The sequence below is a fragment of the Accipiter gentilis genome, chromosome 9 (genome assembly GCF_929443795.1).
Source record: "Accipiter gentilis chromosome 9, bAccGen1.1, whole genome shotgun sequence".
Classification (NCBI taxonomy): domain Eukaryota; kingdom Metazoa; phylum Chordata; class Aves; order Accipitriformes; family Accipitridae; genus Astur; species Astur gentilis.
In genome coordinates, this window is record NC_064888.1 from 14398565 (window position 1) to 14422216 (window position 23652).

Sequence of the window (23652 nt, forward strand, 5' to 3'; positions counted from 1 at the left end):
GAGAAGATGAATCTGCTTCCCCCTTCGCTTTGCCACCTGTGCTTCAATTCAGCATGAAGCAGAATAATCAGCTGCAACTATACTTACTGCAATTCAAGCAGATGACTGTTCCCATGTATTTAGACTGAGATAGCCTTTAAGTACCTTGTTAAATCAGAACCTTGGATCCCCGAGATATCCACTCAGAACTCTACAAAACAAAGCAACATGTAAATAAAACAGTTGCAGACCTACTGCAGGTATTGTTAACACTCTTATCATTACAGAGCAGAGATCCTTCAGCCTACTCAGAGAGAGTGGGATCTTCCTAACTTTGGCAAAAATCCTGAAGGGCAATCCACGATGTGCAGTGAAAGCAGCCCAGGTGCTTTCAGAGATAGCTAAGAATGGTACGTTGTACAAAAGTGTTACTACAAGGCATATTACAGCACATTATCTATGTTTCCACTCTTGAGTTTTGTTTCATGGCTACCAGCTATTGGTCTTGCAATTGCAATTGTTTTACTTCAACATGGCAAAAAAGCACAAGTCCCTCTCCTTTACCTACACAGAGGAAATGAAGAAACCATGTATTGAAGCAGATTTGGTTCTAACTTTGATACCTTTGCTGGAGAGCACAGACCAAGAAATGTTGCTTCATGCTGGGAGGGCTATTGGCCGTATCTGTTATGATAATCGTAAGTATCAACTTGAGAGAATCCTATTTTCCCTAGCTGTAAGGCATTATTTTGTAAGGCATCGTAACCTGTAACTAATAATAATTTTAGGAGGCATGATCACACAATGCACTTCAGCCTCCAGTTAGATGTACAATTCACACAGGTCACAGACACCAGGCTGAAAGCATCCCAAACACCTCCTAAACTCTGGGTTTCCCCCTTATTTTTGACTTCAAGGTGACACACCTTTGTCAGAACTGCTCTGCAAATACAAAAGTAGCAGAGCCTCGTACATATATCAATCAATTTTGCAGAACTGCCTTGGGCCCAAATCCTGAATGGCTTTGCCTTCTTCCAAAGTAATAACAGCATCTATAAAGCAAAGCATATGTTTAAAAAGTATGTCAGAAAAAACATACTCTAAAAAATACCGAGATATTTATCTGTGCAAGGAATGGTCTTCTCTGAGGACCATTGCTTGCATATAGGAGATCTTTGTGCTCAAGATTTTTCCGCTGGTCTCACAAATTAAAACCCTTTTCATTTACTTGCTCCAACAGTTTAAGATTTTTCTTTTACCTTTAATTCCCAGACTGACAAAAAAATATTTAATGCATGCTGAAGGCAATATGGAACTTTTCACCCAACATCTTCTATCCATTTCCCTCTGCCTTCAACCCACCTTCTCTTGTTTTTCTAGTGTGGACCTGCGTAGCTTTATCTAGAAAGCTATGTGTTTGCCTCCCTGCATTGTTCCTATGAAATACAAGCAAAATAGGTACCTGATATAGATTCTACTAGCCCCCTGCAAATTATATGTATTTGCCAAGGAATACCACATAATAGTTTAAAAAACACTTCTCCATATGATTACATGCAGGGCTCATGCAACTACTGTACAGCATTACTACAGCATATGGCCATACTGCAAATCTGCTTCACTTCTGTCAGAACACAGGCCCAGCATAGATTTGACAAGATGACTGTGACTATAAGATACATGCTTTAATAATTTCTATTACTAACACAGCAATAAATACATCACAGAAAAATTAATGTCAGTGATTTCCCGATTGAATTACAATTGTATATGCTACAATAGCACCCACTTTCTGGTGTCTGTCATATATGTTGTCATTCAAGTTGCAGCCTAGCCCTCAGCAAGACGCTACTGCAAAAGCAGTGTCATTGTACTGTTAAGCAATCATCCCTGTCCAACTTTGTATTTCATAATTCTCGGCATTCTCAAAATCATTTTAGATATTCAGCTTTCATTCATTACAAGACAAACTACAAAAAGAAAAAAAAACAACAGTTACCAGTGTTTTCCTCAGCAATTCTGAATGTGGGTAGAGAAAACTTTAGTTAGTATATTAGAACTGGGACCAAATTAATCTTTTTACTTACTTTACTTTGTTGAATTCCCTTAAGTCACACAAATTTACACCTGCTTGAGAACCTTATTCAGCCTACAAAAATTCCAAAGATACCTGGAATTCAAGCACTCCAAGAGTCCCTACGTGCTGAGCAACTAACATTCAAAAAAATGGAAGAGAATGAATCCCCCAGATCAACTTTAGAGCAGTCTGTCTCTCAGTGGTATCTTATAATAGCCCAGGTATTGGTAAAGTGTCTTGTTTTACAAGGAAGGTTTGTGGTTTGTTTTGGGTTTTGGTGTTGTTTTTTTTTTTTTTTTTTAAGAAAAAAAGAATCATTATTCTAACTTGCAAAAAGCAGACATACAGATATTTGCCGTATGAGTCGGAATACTGCTGATCCCTGAAAGCAGATTCATCACTGGACTACGCTTTATCTTCAGTTTCCAGTCCCTTCCATCTCCCTGCCCTTCAGAACAAAAGAAGCCATAGGATAATAAGGCTGAGATTCCCATTCCCTGAGAGAAATAAACCAACTGTCTGTTCCTCACTCAGTTTTCAGATACATATGAAAAGATACAGTCCATCAGAACTCACTTAGGAGCTGCACTAGTAGTAGAGATGCTCATGCAATTGCCCTTATGTATTTTTACAGTGGCTTAATTCCTCAAGTCAAAGTAGAACCAGGAGGTTCAGCAAAACTCTGTCCTGAAACCTGCATTTCTCACACACATACATTAGCCTGAAGCCACAGCACAAAATCTGTACAAATTCTGTGTGAGAAAGGACCAGACTATCTTGCTGCAAAGCATCTCAGTTGGACATTTTTTACTGATTTAATTAGTCCCTATTTAATCACCTTTAACTTTTATGCTTACTATTAACCAGGGGATCTTCAGGAAGAGCTGGTGAAGGTAGGAATAATCACATCACTAGTCCGAATATTAACCGATTATGCAGAGAGTGAACCACTTGTCCATGTTGACTTATTAGCCTTATGCAATCTTGCAGACCTTGGTAAGTAAATGTTTTTGTATGGTAGCAAAATATCATCTTCACACTGTCACTGCCTTTCCATGTACATGCACAACATCCACAGGTTTGGGCGGGGAAGGGTTGTTTGGGGTTTTTTTTCTGGGGATTTGGTTTTGTTGGTTATGGGAAGGTGCTGGTTTGGGGGTGAGACAGGGGGTTGTTTGGTTTGGGTTTTGTTTTTTAAACACTACTGATACCTAATCAGGGACTGGACACAGTATCTGTGTTGGAGAAGTAACTACTCTTTCCTGGAGTATCAGCAATTGCTGGTACTATATTAAAACAATTAAGATTCAATAGACAGCTTTTGACGCAGAAAAAAAGTATAGAGGGCATAACTTCATGTGGTAAATTGACAGTTTCAACTACTTCAGATGCGGCATATTAAGTACTCATTTATTTAAAAATTATTTTTATTTAATAATTAAGTTTATATACCTTGATGAAACAGCTTCCCTTTTAATTTACACAATTTTCAAACCAGAGGTTGTCCACTGATTTAAATTACATCTGCCCTACTTTACACAAGTTGTAAGTAGTGACAGAAGAAAAAGACCAAGTAGAAAATTAGTAACACACTTTGTATATGGTCTGACTACAGTTTGATCTACTGCTTCCTGCATTTAGGGGTAGAGGCAGGGAAGGGGCATGGTATCACACACACTGTCACATCATCCTCTAGTGAGGTCTGTCCTTTAGAGCTCTCTCATATTACTTAATACCCTATTCCATTCTAGTTCTTTTCTATTACTTAGTTCCATTCAAATGTGTTCTATGTCAGACAGCAGGAAGCTTTAAAAAAAATCTGATCTTTGTTAACATGCATCTTGTAGATGTTTAGGATCCCAGCAAGACTAAAACCATCTAATCAAGGCAGAAAATACACTACTACAGCAAACTGACATGTGCCAATTTGATATATTAAATAATCATACTACAGATGGATTTATAAGAGTCAGTGGAATTAAGCCAGGATTAATTTGACAGCTATTATAAGGTCATAGCTACAGGAATTAGACAAAAATAGTGTTAAAGAAAGAAGTAGGGGGGGAGAAGGGGTGGAGCAGAGTTTTGCTGCCTCAGTGCTGTCCAAAAGGACAGAAGCATCTATAAAAACAGAAGAAGCATTAAAAAACAAAGTTGTGTCTAATCACTTCAGATTATAGGGAGATATGCTTTTAACATTTAATCCATTAAAGAACATTCAAAATCCTGACTGTCTCATATACACAGATACAGTCAAGGAAGCTCTAAGCAAGACAAATGTTGCTGAACAGCTGGTGAAACAACTGAGAAGAGCAGAGAACCATGAGAGGCTAGAAATTGTCTTCGAGGTCCTGCAAGCACTTGCAGAAAATGGTAAGGCTCCTTTCAGCTTGGAGGAATGAGGAGAGACAGGGTACTGGTACTTAGCTTAAGCTCTGGGTCCTGAGTTTGCCGTGGGATCCTACTAACGGAACCAGCAATCCCTTCAGTGGAAATAAGCCAGAACATATGAAATCCTGGCCTGAGCAAGACTTTGAAGCATAACAGGTGAGGCAACAAAGAAAGGAGGGAGAGAGTAGCATTCCACTCTATTTCAGTAGATCCATAAGATAGCAGATTCAAACTCATATTCTCATGGTGTGCAACAAGAAAGCAGACTAGACAGATTGGGTTTTTATTTTAAAAAATGACAGCCAAATACCATAGAATATGTCTACTCTAAGCAGTGGTGTAACAAGCACCAACAAGAATCCACTAAAAATATCTAGGCACCTGATACAGATTTTAAAGAAATGAAAACTCATGACTGGCAATACAAGAAATGTCAAAGCTCAATGCAGCAACATTGCGCATTCTGTCTTGGTGTTATCCTAGCACCAGAATGTCTTGTTACGAACAAAACCAAAACAGTGACTGCACCTGAAAAAAAGACTGGCTGAAGTTCAAGGATTTAGCTTCCTAGTTTGAAATACTGCAAAGACCCAAGAAGCTTTTAGTGTGCTTTTACTATGATCTCTACAGATGCTCTGAAAGTGCAGCTGGTGGAGGCAGGCGTGCAAGAGGTGCTGTCCGAGATCCTGCTGAGGCTCCAGGCTAGTTCACAAGCTGAAGATACATGCATTGTGAAGGCTGCATCAGATCTCATTGTCTCTCTGCTTCTTGGAGGTAAAAAAAAGGAATACTGACAGTCCAGATACATAAAGAAACAACATCAAAACGTCCCCTTAGCAGAGGGGTTGCCATCTGTCCTACTTTTTTATAGGAGCCTAGTGCTCACCTTGCCATGCTTCCCTTCGAGCATATACATATGTTGCCTGAAGTCATCTAATACCACTGTGACTGCTCCTGTGCAGAATGCAAACGCAAGCACAGGAACTTCAAGGCCCCTGTAACTGTACCTGTGGTTGTCAGTTCACACCCTGCTTCTACAACTGTCAAAGCTGGCCTAAGAGCCAGATTTAAGTTTAAAGCTAATCATCAGATTAAGTTCACATGATATTGAACTACTCATGTTTCCTCATTCCAAACCTGTGTACATACTTTGAACATTTGGACTAACAAACGAAATGCAAAAACTTTCTTGTAATGTAAGTTCTGCATCTATTATTAGGAACAGACTACACACATTGCTGACCTAGATTTTTCTATAAGTCTTTAAGCTGATTTCAGGAACAACAAGAAAAGGCTAATGACCTAACAGCAATTTAATTTAGGTGGCCTTGCTAGGTTGTATTTTGGGCAATACAGATTAAAGAATAAGACATCAAGAACTGGACATTTATACTGCATCCCACCACCCCCAACCCCAAAGCAATCAACAATTTAAAGGCCTTAAATTATTAATAGTAATCATTGATTTAAATCTCCCCAAAGACAGAAAAGTTCACTTCAGGGCTAATTATAAACAGACATGAGATGTTCTCTCTATTTGTCATGCCACAGATAAATACATGCAGAAGTTGTTTTGCTAAGGAATGTGGCATCATCTCCCAGAATGCTGATATTTGCATCACATCCAAACACATGCAGCTACAGAGACAGGAGCAACAGCTATTGCTAATTTTACAAAAAATGGTAAGGTTGGTTATTCTCTACCTTTTGAAGATTGAAAGCCACTGTTTGTGAGTGGAGAGAAAAGCAACACTACTAAATTTCATTGTTCCCTGTCTCTGAAACAGTAACATTCTTGCTTTTCTGCAGACTGGAGACTTCCATACCTTTAAGTTACACATGCTAATGATATCGAAGTAGTTTGAGGGACATAATTGTGAAAAATGGGGTGGTCAGGTATGCAAGCTTTTGCACTTTTTTTCCTAAATTGCACACTATTAGAGAGGAGACTTTGGAAACGTTTCATGGCAAATACATTTGTTAGAAATATAAAAAAAATAACACACAATTATTGATGCTTTAGGTTTTCAGTAACTTTTAGGAAGGTAGGGTTAGTCAGACTTACCAGAGGGGGAAAAAGAAATCTCAAGATAAGTCATTTTATCTTTTGCACTTTCCTATTATAGAATGCAGTGAGCCTTAATACTATGCAGAACCACAGAGAGACTCTCATAAACAGACTCCTGGAATGCATGCTGTGTTGAATCAGTCAGCAGAAGATACCCCACCATGTTTTCTGTCCTTTCTCACTGATAGTTACTGTACTGGGTTCATACTCAATTAACAAAAAGGAGCTTTTCCAACATTGCTCAACTTTCTGCATTAATATGTGCTTAATTATCATAAAAGATTCCCTCATATCTGTCTGAATGTTTAGCTAGCCAGTCTCATCTGGGTTTTTTGTGGGTTTTTTAAAGCAAGCTATCATACACACAAATCTCCACCTCTGCCCCACATCCTTTCTAGACTCCCTTTTTTGTTTTATACCTTGCTCTGAATTAGCCATTGTGCATCACAGCTCTACAAAGGCCACAGAAATGCCCTCAGTGCCTTTAAACTGGCTATCTTCAATTTATTCAGCTGAATGGCTTGCTTTGTCACTCGCTCTTCTCCCTCCATCTCCCCCGCAACCCCATTAGATGTTTCATCTGGAAATAGCGAATAATCCCTCTCAGGCCCCAGTGCATGCCACTGATGTATGCACAGCCTTTAATCTAAGAGGAAAAAAAAAAATCCTATGGAAATCTGATCTCAGCATCAAACAACTTCTGAGGCAGTGAAAAGATGACAGACAGCTTTTGCAGTTATGAAAGTGGCTGTTCCTATAAGACTATAACTATGAGCCATTAAATTGAAGGTTCTGCTGCTATCCACTCAAAAATCCATGGGAGAGAACACCAGTTTAGAGCTCAAAGCAAGGAACCACTAATGGGTTCTGCCTATTCGCACTTTACTACATGAGAAAAAAATGCTCTGCCATTCTTTGGTTTGAAAGGTGGGTGGAGGAGAGAAATTAAATTCAATTAAGGTTAGCCTATATGAAGATCAAAGTATTTTGCCTGTAGAATACCGGCAGACCAAAAGAGATGGTGTATTCCTAGAGAACCTGTTCCTAGAGAGGACTGGGCAATTTTCCTCATATACTCTGATCTCCAAAGATTAGGCAAGAGAACATTTTAAGAATCACAAGCAAAAACATCAGCTTTAGAGAATGTATGTATAAATTGATATCAAAATATTTTTGCATGAGTAGAATTCAAAATATGTCACAGACTGACAGTCCTCTCATGAAAATATCCACTTATAAGTATTTGACAAATTCTTAACATAGGTAGTAATACAGGGGAAAAATATGCTACTAACTGAAATGCTAAGAGATTAAAGGAATAGTAGGCATTGGTTGAAATCACAACATGGAGGAGTTTCTACTATTTTGGTGTAGAAATAATATTCAAACCAGAAAAGGTGTTAAAATTACTAGAGCCATTTTTAAGTGGTATACACACAAAAATTAGAAGTCTGTACATTTTAGGCATGCAGTTAGTACCATGAGAAGCACCTAAAGCTACTTTTGGCCAGATTCTGTATTTGCATGAAGTCTGTAGTTCCATGGAAAATTGTTTACTCCAGGTGAAGACGTGGCCTTCCTATATAGTGTTCACACTGTTTTGCCACATTTTAACAAACAGCATTCTATAACAGCACAGCAGTAAGGAAATGTTGACTGGTGTCAAGAATATGCCTCTCAAGGTATAATAAACTGTCTAAAATAAAATACAGAAAAATATTTGCTAAATGGCATCTTCAAAACACTTCCTTCAGGAAGGATGCAGACTGTAATATGGAGGGTTTCCTTTTGCTCTTTAGGAGAACACTTTCTCATTTCCTATCAAGGTAAGCTAAGTAGCTTCTGATAATAAAAGGGCTGTCACTGCAGCAAAGCAAGTTCTCAAAGAGAGGAGGAGACATACAGATTGTGATGGGTTGACCCTGGCTCAACACCAGGTGCCCACCAAAGCCGTTCTATCACTCCCCCATCCTCAGCTGGATAGGGGAGAGAAAATATAACAAAAGGCTCGCGGGTCGAGATAAGGACAGGAGAGATCATTCACTATTACCGTCACGGGCAAAACAGACTCAATTTGCAAAACATACTCAATTTATTACAAATCAACCAGAGCAAGGTAAGTAAATGAGAAGTAAAATGAAATCTCAGAACACCTTCCCACCACCCCTCCGTTCTTCCCGGGCACAACTACCCTCCCAGATTTCACCACCAAGCCCCCCCAGCGGCACAGGGGGACAGGGATGGGGTTTATGGTCATCACACATTATTTTCTGCCGCTTCACCTCCTCAGGACGAGGGCTGATCACACTCTTCCCCTGCTCCAGCGTGGGGTCCCACCCACGGGAGACAGTCCTCCACGAACTCCTCCAACGTGGGCCATTCCCACGGGCTGCAGTTCTTCACGAACTGCTCCAGCATGGGTCCATTCCACGGTGTGCAGTCCTTCAGGAGCATGCTGCTCCAGCGCGGGTCCCCCACGGGGTCACAAGTCCTGCCAGAAAACCTGCTCCGTGGGCTCCTCTCTCCACAGATCCGCAGGTCCTGCCAGGAGCCTGCTCCAGCGCGGGGTTCCCACGGGGTCACAGCCTCCTTCGGGAACCCACCTGCTCCGGCGTGGGGTCCTCCCCGGGCTACAGGTGGAGATCTGCTCCACCGTGGACCTCCCTGGGCTGCAGGGGGACAGCCTGCCTCACCAGGGTCTTCACCACGGGCTGCAGGGGAATCTTCGCTCCGGCGCCTGGAGCATCTCCTCCCCCTCCTTCTTCACTGACCTGGGGGTCTGCAGGCTTGTTTCTCTTACATGTTCTCACTCCTCACTCCGGCGGCAGTTTCTCTCCGTCCCAACTTTTTTTCCTTCTTAAAAATGTTATCACAGAGGCGTTACCACTATCACTGATTGGCTCGGCCTTGGCCGGCGGCGGGTCCGTCTCAGAGCCGGCTAATATGGGCTCGCTCTCTCTCGAACACAGGGGAAGCTTCCAGCAGCTTCTTACAGAAGCCACCCCTGTAACACACACCCCCCCCCCCCCCCGCTACCAAAACCTTGCCAAACAAAACCAATACACAGATGTAAACTGACCAAATATTGCAGAGCATGTACTGGGCAAAAATAGTAGTTCTTTGGAATGTAGAGATCTGCTTTTTCACCAGCATTAAACAGATCAGAACTCTCTAGGTCAACTCGTATTTTTTCCTAGCTTCATATGACTGCAACACAACTAGACTTCTCATTTCAGAAAGTGGATTTCTCAAAAAAGGTAAGAAAAACCTAGGCCTGATTCTTTCAATGATTAGTTAATGACAAATTATTTGATTTAACACAGGGAGCGACAGCAGTACAAAACTAATAATCAGACTCACCATTGCTGGATAAGATCCCTGGTCTCACAATAATATCTTAAGCCAGTAGAATAGCAAAATTGGAGTATTAAAGCTATCCTGTAGAGAAACGGAAAATGCCACGAATATTCCACCACATATGGAGTGGAAAATAAGGCAGTATTGAAGAAATTGACTAGAGAACATATGATTTTGAATTCGACTATGACTGTCCCTAGAAAGCACTCTCAAGCTAAGCTTTACTAGAGGGTGTCTCAGCATCCGTTCACAAGGGGCTGATGCCCACTTATCTCTAGAGAGTTGAAGGTTGTAAAAAACAACCCAAAAGCTATAATCTCAGTCTTATCAAGATAAGGAAACAATCAAGGCAAAGACTCCCTGAATTCTCAATTTGCATGATTAATTTCTATCCCTGTGTTTCTTATCTCTCTCACCTGCTTGGTTTTGCCTCTTTCTTCAGATGGCAACTGTGTACGAATGGTACAGCTGGGAGTCATACATCAGCTTCTGGATCTTTTGGAGAAACACGTAGAGAGTGGGGACGTCTCTGTTCAACATGCTGCACTCAGCGCACTTCGAAACCTTGCTATTCCAGGTACAGAGTTTGAAGACAATTGACATACAGTGATTCTTTGTAAAGATGGGTCTCATAATGGAGATCTGTGCAGCTCTGTCCAAGTCACCAGTTCCACTCCCTTGTATACTGAGGGGCAATTAACCTTTCCCCCCCTGCAAAGACATATACATTTGAATAATTCATCAGGACTTCTGATCTACATAAAGGGTCTAAATATAATAAAGTGTGATCTTATTGCCAGCTGCTGAAATGGTTTCATATTAAAAGCATACAGCAGTTCAAGACAAAAATGCAGAACATGGTTTATAGCTTGAAATAGAGAGTATGGAGTGGAGCTATTGCATCACAGCTGGTAGGGATTTCATAAAGCTGCTCCTCTTCTATAAAGGCAACATTCGTTGCAAATTCAGCCTTTGTAACACACTTAACTACAATACTTAAAGGGTGCATATAAGAAAGATGGGGACAGACTTCTTAGTAGGGCCTGTTGTGATAGGACAAAGGGTAACCGTTTTAAACTAAAAGAGGGTAGATTTAGATTAGATAAGGAAGAAATTTTTTCACAATGAGGGTGGTGAAACACTGGCACAGGTTGCCCAAAGAGGTGGTAGATGCCCCAACCCTGGAAACATTCCAGGTCAGGTTGGACGGGGCTCTGAGCAACCTGATCTAGTTGAAGATGTCCCTGCTCATTGCAGGGGGGTTGGACTAGATGAGCTTTAAAGGTCCCTTCCAACCCAAACCATTCTACTCTTGTGATCTTCTGTTAATACACATCACAAAATTGTGCTGCTTCTCATCTCAAATTTACTGCTTCCATGTGAAAGTGCAAAAAAAAGAAAAATTTGTTAGAGACTTAACAGTACAGCACCCTGCAACACAGTTCTTACACTGCTATGCAGTACTCCAGAGAAGAGCACAACACCAACACTATTTTCTGAAAATAAAAGAACTTGAAGTTTTCTCCCAATTTTATTATGTAAGCAAGCCAGCATGTGTGGTTTAACAGTTTTATACATAATCATAGCTTTGAACAAGGGAGCCCCAGAATATACTAGTTGTTATTTTGCCTCCCCTATTTCCTTTTAAAGCCTAATACATTCTCATTTCTTCTTGCAGATAGCTCTCTTCTGAACTTCACCTATTTCTTTCAACTTATTTTTTATATGCTCTCAAGTAATTTATTTAGTTTGGCTTATAGTATTATCACACTCTCTGGATCAGCCATGTCTGCCTATTCAGTATTTTAATAAATACATCTTGCACCATAAGCCCCTCACTGTTTCTATGTATATTTTATTTCTCTGTGAAGAGATTTTCTACCACCATTCACATCAGCAGACAGAGGCCTGTGCAAATTGTGTTTTGGTGCTAACAAAGCATGCAGTATTTTGACCACGCATGCCAGCTACCTTAAATCAGTTACAACTTAACACAGAGCTATTAGAAGATAATCATAAAATCATGAAAAATCATACTGAGCCATCCAGCTGTAATTAAGAGTGTAATTTAGTAGGCAAAGCGTAACCATCTTTGAGAATGAAAACGTAGATTTTTTTTCTACAAGTCTTTTTCTATAGAGGTGTCATATGCTTAGTTCTCATTGATTTCACTCTGCAATATGTACAATTTTAATTTATTTAAAAATTAAATAATATTTAATCATTACAAGCAGAAAAGATACCAATTAATCTCATTTGAAAGATAGCAATTTTGATGCAGTTTCCCTTGACAACACAGATGATCACATTCTAACTCACAACAGAACCTGTTCCTTAATGAACACCAAGGCCCACTTTTTGCATTGCCAAGCCCACAGGCATTGTTTAGCAGTGCCTTAACAAAACAATGAACACAGCTGATCTTGCAAAGATTACAGGATCTAAAAATCAAGAAAAATGTGGTTACAACCTACAACTTCACCCCTCTATTACTGCCTGCTACACATAGTACCAGTAGATCTTAATATTCTTTGCAGCTGTACTTTAAAAGGCTCAACTCTGAATTATAAAATAGACTCTGTATTGATACGTTGATATTTTGATTATCTGTTCTGTTCAAGTCTATTACATTTTAGAACTTTCCAAGTGTGTGGGCAATGCATAGCACTTAAAATGTACTACTACACTGTACTTTTCTTCATCAATTTGTAAAAATATCAGAATATGGAAGCTGTAAGACATTCTGTCACAATAATATATCAGTTCCAGAAATACACAAACTCTATCACTTTCAACAATATAGTCTGCTACCCAGGAAAACAAAACAAAACAAAACTGAGTGCAAATCCAAATAAATTGTAAAATAAAAATTGAATCTGGGCTAACACTTGCAAATAGGCACAGAGGAAGTCTTAAATTCAAGTAATGATCTTAAAAGAGAACAGGTGCTTATAAAAAAAATTGCAAAAAGTCATTATGCTCTAGTGAATAGTCAGTCTGTGCCACTGAAAAACAAGGACATTAAGAGTAAGTGCTTAACAGCGTCTGCTTCTCAATTTGCCCAATAGAAGGAGAAAGATAGGAAACAGTTCTCTCCCTAATTTCAGTGTCCTCTCATTTCCCGTCCCGCCCCACCCACCCAGCTCCCACAAAAAAAAAAAAAAAAAAAAAAAAAAAAAAAAAAAAAGCCATGCAGAGGATGGGAAGAAAATTGCTCTGGAGGAAGCAGCTTTTGGTGGCAGTTAAGCAGCATTAGGACTCCTTCCAGGCAAGCTTCTGATTATTACCAGGGATTACTGCACTAACGACTGAAGCAAAGACACAAGAATTGGGAAAGCACAGAAACAAAGGCATGAACAACAGGGGACCAGTGAGCTCAAATACAAAAAGAAAATTCATTCTCAAGCAATATGGCTACATAAATCACTCCTGCCACCCAGTTAAGATAAGCAAGCATAGGAAAGGCTTGCTCATGTCGGTGGGAGAGTGGATGGATAATCTATTACAACCAGAAAAAGGAAGAGAAACAACAATGCTGTGTTTATCCTCTTTTATGTACTTCATTCCAGGCAGGGCTGAGATCAAAAGTAACCAAAATATCCTAACAGCAATTCCTAGGAAGTTTTTACCTCAAAAGAGAAGCCTAAACAGCCAGGTAGTCCTGACTTCATTTCTGAGTGCTCTAACAAGTTGGACCTTTTGCTAAGACCATAATGGAGCATAAAATTCAGAACAACAATTACATCATATCTACATTTTCAGATGCTTGTGTAGTTACTGAGCTTCACATCAACATCTTTTTTTCCATTTTCTAGTTGTTAACAAGATTCAAGTGCTGGAAGAAGGTGTGGCAGAACGGATTCAGGCACTTCTAAGGTCAGAGATGCCTCCTGTGCAGTTTAAACTTCTTGGAACACTACGCAAATTAGCAGATGGTCAAGGTAGGGAATTGCTAGTACTTACTGACGTCAGCTGTACACCCTCCTCCTCCTCCTCCCCTCCCCCTGCAAGACAATGGATATGCAAGGAGACTACAGGCTAAGTGTCCTCCTAACCTAATTCTGCTCAGTCTGGAGAGATTCCAACAGAGATGACTGCTGAAGGCTCCAATCAGCCTCAGAGGTAGATGAGAAATAAACCAAACAGAAGAATCTGCAGCACTCAGTGAGAAATGGCAAAGGCCTAAAAGGAAGATGTTTTCCACCAAAGATATACCAGCAAGGCACAAGTATGATGGAAAAGCATCAGGCTAAGGATTTACAGTGCCAAATCACAGGAAAGCAAATCAATAGAAGAACTGGAGAACATAAAATGATCAAAGGCAGCTGGGGTGGAGAGAGGCAGGAGAAACAAGTTTCTAACAGTCACACAGTCTCTCCATACATTTGTTGCCAGGTTTATCTTGCTGGCGTAGCTCAAATGTTGAATTTAGTTTGCATGTTGAAATGTGGGATTATCTACTTGCACTTCATTCAGTTTTACAGAGGTGGATATGCAAAGGCAATAATACTCACCTGTGCATATAGTTGCATTTTGAGAAACATGCATAATATCAGAATTGTGTTAAGATCTAACACGATATCTTAATCTATTTTTAGACTTACTAGCTTCTTACCAGAGTATAACACAAAAACAAGTGTTGTGGGGTTTGGGGTTGTTTTTGTTGTTTTTTTTTTTTTAATGGTAAGTGTTGTAATTCTTTCATATCACCAGAGCAGCTGCTCTAGAACACTACTTAGTACTGCCCACCTTGATGTGCAGGAATAACAAGAAATAGGTCAAAACCAGAATCAGAAGTGTTATGACCATTTTGCAATGGGAATTGAAAGCTGGTACAGAACAATTACAATCACAAATTCAGTAGTTATATGGAAGGGGAACAAACCTCACTCCTACATTCCATGCTGCACTCATTTTCATTTATACCACTGTAGACACCACTTTGATATGGCAGCTACCTGCATCCTTTTTCAAATTAACATGCATGACACAAAATTTACATCTAGCAATCATTAATTTGCACTGATTCCAGGCCAGTAAAAAGCGGCTTTCACCTATATTTCACCATGGTAGGAAATGGACATTGCAAGATATACAGAAACTTAGGCTCTTCTTCCTCTCAGCCTTTGCAGGAAGTAATTAAAAAGACATTTCTCCAAAGCTATATCGGAATTCCAGCAGGGGATACCATTTAACTTTTAAAATTGAGATATCATAATAACACAGATCTAAATTATCAAATACATTATCTAAAAATTTTATTTCTTTTTACTCAATGCTATTCACCAGCTCCAGTATGAAGTCAGAATTTGGCACAAAATGGTACAACTTCTGAATCTGAAACAATACAGATATCAAAGTGTAAAGTAGAAAAAAAAGATGTAGAAGATTATTCAATGTTTACTGATGCCGGCCTATGAACACACAATTCTCCCACCTTTACTTTCTATTCTGTTTACCCATGAGCCAACACTGCCCTTAATTAACTCAGACTGAAACTCTTTGAATACACATCTACTAAGAAGTCCACACTAAATTAGTTAATTGCATTATCTAGTATAAATTCATTATTCTGATAATCACTGGGCCTGCTGAGACCTACTGACTAGAAGAGTTAGGTTTCTTTCTAACTATAGAAAACTGCAGTCAGATCTGTCAGCTTCATTACATTAGAGATTTTAACATTAACTGGTTTTTACAGTTTTGCTTTTTTGCTTCAGAGGAGCAGAATTTCTCCACTTCAACAGCCAAAGGACTTTCAGCTCAAAGTTCAGTCATACACACAATTCACTCAAATTTGGTATTTTGTAAGTTAAAATGTCCTCCTGTTCTGGTTAAGAATAACTAATTGGGTTTTCTCTCAAAGAGCTCTATTGCTGGCAGACATCAGGATGTCCCTATCAAACTGTGTCAAGACATCTCCTTTGAACAACCTCTTAAACTGGTTCCATTCACCACCCTCCTACCTCTTTCAGCTTTCTGTACTAAACTGGATTACCATGATCTCCTCAGACTAACACGTAACATCTGATCTAGAAGCAAAAGCCTTTCTCTTACAGGAAGTAATATGCAGATGCTATGCAACAACCAATAACTAGTACCTCAAAAAAAAGTATGTTCAGCTAGGCTAGAACCTCCCAGATTCCTTATGGGATTTTGCCCTGTGGATTGTTCCTTGGTGTACTGGACAAATAAAAAGAAGGAAGTGTCCATCCTTCCTCATCTCCCTCCCCAAAATAGAAAGAGTATAGGTTGAATTACAGTTTCTGCAAAATATCCAGAGTAATCATGGTTTATTGACACTGACCTTCTGGTGTATACTCTACTTGACCCTTTCCAGAATATCTCAAAACAAATACAGCAGAGAAAGGGATAGGTAAAGAAACAGTAGTAGGGTGATGCCCCTCTCAGCCAAACCTACCCGTTCTGTTCTGGATGTTAACATTGGTTCTTCCTCAAGTCTTTGCTTCAGCAAAGCTCCAGGAGACAAGCTTCCCAGTATCTTAAAACCACACAGACTTTTCCCCACATTTTTCCCTTTCTGAATTTGCTTCCAAAGGAGAAGGGATCTCCCTGGTTACCTCCTTTCAGGCCTGGAACTATTTCAAAAGACTGGAAAACCAGAAAAAGATTGGGGAAAGCTCACAAACCCTTTATGGCCCTTCTTAGGGAATGTACACTTCCCATGAAGACCTTTACCGCATTTTTCCTTCTTCAGAGCACACAACGCACATTTCATGCTCATCTGCTCTGGTCCTCCAGCATCGAGGGGTGGGGGGCAGGCATGGGACAGGACTCAACATAACCAAAATGAAGTCAACAAGAAAAACCCTTTATTAAAAATTAACTACACAAGATTCCTAAATTTTAATTAAATCTTATAATCAGTATATTTTTGCAAATAGAATAATTCTACCCCAAAAGTGAGCATCTGTCCTGTGACTACTCTTGGCTCTCAGCCAATACATCCGGTGCCAAGTTGGAAGTGCTGTGCATTTATATCCCCAGTTCACAATCAACTGGAACACATAGGAACAGCAGTTTGGCAGTTTACAAAAGAGCTCTTGTGTGCTCAAAGTCAAATGGGTGAGCACTCAATTCCTACAAAAAGGCAGCCTAAGTTGTGCACATTACTACTTTCTTATCTTTCTCCTGGTACCCTTCACTTAGAAGAAAATTCCAGTTGAACCAAGATGTAGAATTTCAATGTCTTAAGTACTGAACAGAATCAACTAACTGAAATTACTGAAGCAGTATTTTCCAGGATGTCCTCAGGGCTGAACCCCTGCTTAACATACTTGGTTAAAATGGAGTATTTCAGAGTCCTCAGCATCCTTATATCTGCATTTTTCCTTTGCTTCGGAAATCACTTTCCACCAGTTAGTCATTTTTGATCCACAGCACTTTAAAGATGTGTTATTAAACTGCAGTAAGACTCATGTGGAACCATGTGTAACCATGTGTTAGACTGATGCAATATTGAGAGAGCATGAGTAAAGTTCCTTTTGCTGCTGAACTTCTAAGAGCTTTGGGAGTAGTCTCCCTTAGTGGCAACGAGTCTTAAACCACAGCATATCATTAGAGTTTCACTTCTTAGGAAAAGTTATCTAGTGAGGTTTTTTGCAAATGTCAACCACAGAGATAATACTGCTAGCATGTCTTGAGATAGGGTTCCTGAAACACAGGGGAACACAAATTAAAAGGCTCTTCCAAACTCTGGGGGAAGTTTTGGTGATGCCTAATACACAGTTCAACACACATTCTTAGAACTTGAGACATGCAATTACAGACATGCTGCAATTCTGTACTAAGACTTGGCTTCCCACATGCTACCAATAGTAATTATCACCATTACTAGGAACACTGAAACAGCAAGAACAGACTCTGAAGAGCCCATGATTACATTTGTGCAGGACTCAAAGAGCAAGTGCAAGAAACCAAATCGGAAAGGGACAGTCCTCAGGAAGATTTCAGTATAGTAACAGAATATTTGCTTTCAAAGATATGAAGCTGCTCCTTTTAAGCCCTGCTTCAGCAGCCTTTTAAAAAGGCTAGGTCTATCAGAACAGCTTACTTTATTCTTTACCTCCAAGAGTTGCCCTAATAACACAACTGGCATTCCTCAAGATTTCCAAGATCCCTTAAAAGCCCAGTGGTCTAGTTACAGCTTTTAAAGGATACTGAGCTCAGGCCTGTGGTCCTGGCTCCTTCTGCATTCACGCTTCTGTGACAGAAAGACTGTGAAGTCTGATTTTGAATGTCTCCTGATGCTTTTCTTTTCAGCTGATGCAGCTGAAATCTTGGGCCAAGACCCCGTGCTGCTCAACAGACTTGTACAGTGGTGCAATGCTAATGACCACACTGGTGTTCGTGGAGAAGCAAATCGGCTGCTAGCATCGATCTTGCATCACAACAGATCTCAAGTATGAGAGCTATTGTCCTGATATGTTTCTACTTTATCCTTCTCAAATATTTTTAAAGCTTTTCACTATAGCTGAGGATTAAGTGTTAAAACAGCACATACAGCTTTATCAGTAAAAACATGAAAGTTCACAGTAAAAACCCCTCTAGTCTGCCTCAATACCAATAAGGGCGTGAGCAGGAAAGCAGGGCTCTCCATAGCCACGCATACTGACTGCACAGAAATGAGCAACACAGCTATTTACTGTCATTTGTCAACTTTTACCCTGCTTGAGTAAGGCTTGACAAAGAGTAAGTAAAGCTTTTCTATTTCCATAAATATTAGTTTCTAATTAAAATGGCAAAGATAACCCAGACCTGTTCCAAACATCAGTCCTCCAGAAGCTCCAAAGAGCCCACTTATCTACCTAGTGATGGATGAATCTGGTGTGATCTGTATCTGCTGGCATATTAGAAGAGCCTTCTGTTTCTTGTAAATTATGCTATTATACGCAGGCATCCCAACCACGCTTTACTTTGAGGTAGTGATAAAAAAAAGTAGATACTATGTGCACAGGCTCTGATAAAAGTAAAACTAATCTTTGCTAGTTTGAAGGTTTGGAATGAAAAATCGGAATAAGGTCAAACTAAAACTTGAGACAAAATATCTGTATTTTTATCTTATAGATATGCATATACATAATTGTAAGTATTGATATTCCAAGTAAATTAGACCAGCCCTAAGCAAACACATATGATCAGTGCCAAAAGCAATGCTATCTCTAATATTCAAATATCAGTTTGCATTGCAGCAGGCAAATCATTTCCATCTATTCAGAGGCTGAAGAGTGCAACCTCATTTCTCTCTTCATTCCACTTTATTCATAAGTCAGACTTCCATCTGTGATATTTTACCTTTGCTTTAACAGGAAGTGGTCAAAGCCATCCAGGAGGCACAAGGAGTGAAGCATCTGGTTTCCATGACAACAAGCAAACATGCTGCCATGCAGAATGAGGCTCTGAATGCCTTGGCAATAGCATCTGCACTCGATTTAGGTATTTTTCTCCTAAAAGCATTTACCTGTGCAAGATCCTCAATTATTAAGAAACAGTGTCATGCTGTTAATTATACATAACATGTACAAAAAAGCATGTTTCTTGTCTAGATTTAGCTCTTCAGCATGAAATAAAGGAAGTCAGCCATCCAAAAGATCACAAAAGCAACAGGCTTCAGGAACTGCCCAAAGATTATTTTTTTTTGTTTAGGGTAGTGCTAGAGGATTAGGTTGTGTGGACAGGCATAATCTGTTGAGTAGCATGGTATGATGTTAGAAACTTGTATTAAAAAAACCAGAAGGAAAGTAAAGGTAATTAAGACTAAAGAAAAAGATGATAAAGTCTAAATGAAGATAAAATTAAGGAAAAGTTATGGACTGGAATGGTCAATGAAGACTATAAATTGAGGAAATAATCTTCAGCAGACATTTGAATGCAGGCAAGAATAAAGTAGAAGCATAAAGGGCCTTGTAGAAGTTGCAAATGAAACCAGTGAGAAAACTGGTTCTAACTACTCCTACCGAGCTCATTTTCAGAGAGATTGAGTATATTTTTTTTCCAGGTATTTCCTGTATGACGGATCACATTTGAAAATGGGACTCAATTTATTACAATAAAGACAGTCACCACAGAAATATACATACATCAAGAGATAAACTGAAAAGTGATAGTCAACTTGAAATTTTGAATTTTGTATGCCAACAAGCAAGACAGTAAAGAGCCAATTTTACTGCTGCTTGGTCCACCATTAAGGCTCTCAAACTCAACTGGGAAACTAACATGAATCAACATTCCTAGCACTGATCACTGCAAATTTTAATATATGATGAAGCTATTTTATACAATCTATAGTATACAGGTTCTGTCTTCCATAATGAGGCAAGTGAAGAAAATAATACAGAAATTTTCCAGTACAGAAAACAGATGCCCAAGCCATCCCTGTATAGCCAATTTGAAATTAAGCCAGTCAGGATTTTATTTTTAAAAAGCAAGCATGTTCACTTTCTAGCTTCTTTTCAGGTACATCTCAGGTATTTGTTTACTTATTTTTCAGAAACACTTGAAGGATCATTTAAGGAATCACAGCTAGTTCAAAGCTTACACAAACTTCTACAAGATGATAATACGAGTCCTGAGGTGATATGTAATTCAATGGGTCTTTTGTGCAGTCTTCTTAATTCAGGTAACTTCATTTTAAGTTGTCTGTGATGAAAGAACAGATGTTTGTGATGAAAACACAAGTGTTTTCTGTTACTGAAATGTGCTGCTTGTTATGTTAGTCAGTGAGTAGTAAAGGATATTAAAGAGGTTCATTCTTTATTGATCACCAAAAATCCCAGTAAAGTAGCTTCTTTCTTTATGAAAAGTTGATTAAGCCATCAGTTGAATGAAAAAAGGCTTTATTCCAGTGAGTCAGTGGCATAATCAAGTCCTGAACTAGCAAAATTAGAGCCCTGGAATAAAGGCATCTTTGTCCAAATTCACCATGCACAAATGTCTGACAATCCCAGGTCCTGTATGTACCACAGCATTTTTGTGTTCAAAAATAGCCTGTATCATCTTCCACAGGCAGGCATACATTTGTTCTGCCTATGCTGTAAGCAAACCAGAAGTTGAGAGAAAACAGCAATTTTAGCAATGCTGCCTTTGCACAGCAACTTTTAGTAAAACATATGAAGGATATGATTTCAGTTTCTCTCACTCTGTGGTTAGGGAAGACTTAAAATACTTGAGCAAGATCAGACTCATCCTGGATGTGTGGCACTAACTGAAAACCACCACCTTGAAACCAGGAGTCCAAAGATCTTGTGCCAGTTTCTCACATCTTAATACATAAATCATGTAAATTGAAAATAATGATTGTGCCCAGGCAAGATCTGCCACAAGGGGAGCTGCCTTTCAAATCGTAGAGTATTTTTGACCTGTAGCCACAGTCATTGGAATAGGGATCAACATTTGCATCCTTCAGTGCTACTACAGAGTACTGACACAACAGATATGACCTATAAGACTTTTTTCCAGAGGTGTATGTACTTAGCACTTTATAGATTAACTGTAACACTAAGGGTTGAGTCTTACTAATATGAAAGGCTAAAAAAAAGCTCACAGGCAAAATAACACTAGAACTTGTCCTCTATTATACTTTCAACACAGTGCTTTTCTCCTCTTCAATCAGTTCTTGGAAGTCAAACAGGAGAGAAAAAAAAGTTAACCTGTTTAATACTTTTCAATAGCTGAAATGGTACCTCTTGAGAGAAATGTATTTAAATTAAAGCAGCTCATTTTAAACAGCCAATACTTCAAACTTTTATCTTACAATTGTCGGGAGCCACTATGCCATGGCATGTCACTAAAACTCAGCATTTTGTCTCCCATTCAGGTGATCTGAGACAAGAAATAGAAGAGAATAAGATTAAAGAAACCATCGAACAGCTCTGTAGTCACAGCAATGCAGATGTGGTCAAGGAAGCTGTCACAACATTACAGGTTTTGAGAGGCGAGACACCCCACTAGCCTCCCTTCTTCCCCATAGCAACCCTGCACTGCTGCTGAGGCAAATACAATACAATGCCAGCTTTGCCAACACTGCCTTGCATTTGTCATGCTGCCGCATAACCAACACCACTAACTCCAGGTACAGCTCCTGCTTTCAAAGCTGTACATACAAAAAAAAAAACCACAAAACTCATTTGCTCATCTATTTGGCCTGCAGATACCTGCCTCACTGCTGCTCTTCACTGAGCTACTAACAACAGTAGGAATAAGGCCTGTCAAGCAAGTGGTCTTAGAAAACATCACATGAGAAGCATCAGGCAATTACCACTTCTGCAATACATTTTTAAGCTACTTGGTTTTGTCAAATCAGGATATCACTTGCAACTTTTTCTTGTATCAATGGGACTTTAAAATCATTATCAAAAAAATGTCAAGCTTATATCGTGCAACCTGAAACAACAGGCGTTTAGACGAGAGCTGTAGCTTAAACAATGCAAAGGGCTAATTGGCACCAATTCAACCTCTGCACATTGTGAATCGACCTGCGAGCCCAGCTGTTAACTGAACATGTTAAAACCACCACAAAACTGTACCTTTAAACCAAATCCCTCTTCCATTTCCAATTCTAAAGCTCATCCCTGAGGCGTTACCTGCTAGTGTCACAAGCTGTATTCCTAACTATCTGAGGTCACACTTATCCTAATTTCAGAGTTGCAGCTACTGTAACCTGGAATGAGACTCAGTAGTTCACAAGAAACTACAGTCAATGTCCATACAGTGGTTGGACAAGATACAAATTAAAGCTAGTTAGAAATTACAAGCGGGCATGTGTGAAGATTTTAAGACAGCTGGCATTTCATTAAATTATCTCCAGTAAGCGAACCTCGGTTTAACTTTGGTTTATGAAAAACTGCAGTAAAACAAATGTCTCAACATTTCTACAGAAACCTGTCATATTTTAAAATGGTCACTCAATTAAAAAAAGGTAACAGGATCTATTGCACAACTTGTTCTTATGGAGCTTTTTGAAGCAGCTGCAAGTATGTTGCAGAGACACATTGCCAAGACCTAGGAGATCAAATTCAAAACGCTGTAGTGGTAGATACTGAAGAGCTAGAGAACAATGGTGGGGTTATTTTAGCCAGCAGTAGAATCTATTGAGAAAAAAACCCAGAAGAGTACTGACCTTTAAAAAGTTGTTATAAACCAGGTAATGTTTAAAAGTCAACAAGGCCTCCTGTTGTCAAACAATTCAAGTATAACTGTCTTGCATCTGTGAACAAACATTACAGCTTTGTTCCTGCAAAAGCTTTCCCACTTGCAAAACTTGTTAACACTATTTAGCCCACTACATTCACCACCAAATATCACTTTCAGGAGTACTCTTGAGAAAGAGAATTTCATAAAAACACCCCAGACAAGTTGCTTGGCAACACACAAGCAGGTTTTGACCACATAGTAGGAGAAAAGATAAACAAGAGCTGAACCATGTGCAGTTTCCTCTAGCTTAAAGCACACAGTGATATGGGCATCCTACACATTTCCAATGTCAAAATGAGAAATAGCTTCAGACTCGCAACTTCAGAGTAAGATCTGCCTAAACCAGGCATTAGTATGAGATATATCAGGATCTATTACAAGTTCTATATATACACACCAAATAGCCACATTGAAGTTAAGTCATTCTTATTAGAAGTGATCCAGCCTTAACATTCTAGAGTATCTAATTTCCAGATACCGTGTTATTCTAATATAGCCACTACCTATTGGCTAGATGTTTCTCTGACCTTATTAAAACTAAAATTAGGTTTTAATGCATTAAAGAAAC

General features: G+C 39.3%; 1 protein-coding gene across 1 annotated transcript in view; it reads left to right on the forward strand.

Moving 5' to 3' along the window:
* LOC126042535 (rap1 GTPase-GDP dissociation stimulator 1-like) overlaps nt 1–23129 on the forward strand; it is a 38526-nt gene extending 15397 nt beyond the window's left edge. The window contains 11 exon segments of the mRNA XM_049809718.1: nt 267–389; nt 552–677; nt 2924–3052; nt 4304–4429; nt 5078–5221; nt 10315–10449; nt 13688–13813; nt 18156–18295; nt 19202–19328; nt 20383–20511; nt 21709–23129. Coding sequence (XP_049665675.1) covers nt 267–389; nt 552–677; nt 2924–3052; nt 4304–4429; nt 5078–5221; nt 10315–10449; nt 13688–13813; nt 18156–18295; nt 19202–19328; nt 20383–20511; nt 21709–21842 — 1439 coding nt within the window. The 3' untranslated portion in view covers nt 21843–23129.
* Nucleotides 23130–23652: the final 523 nt, after the last annotated feature.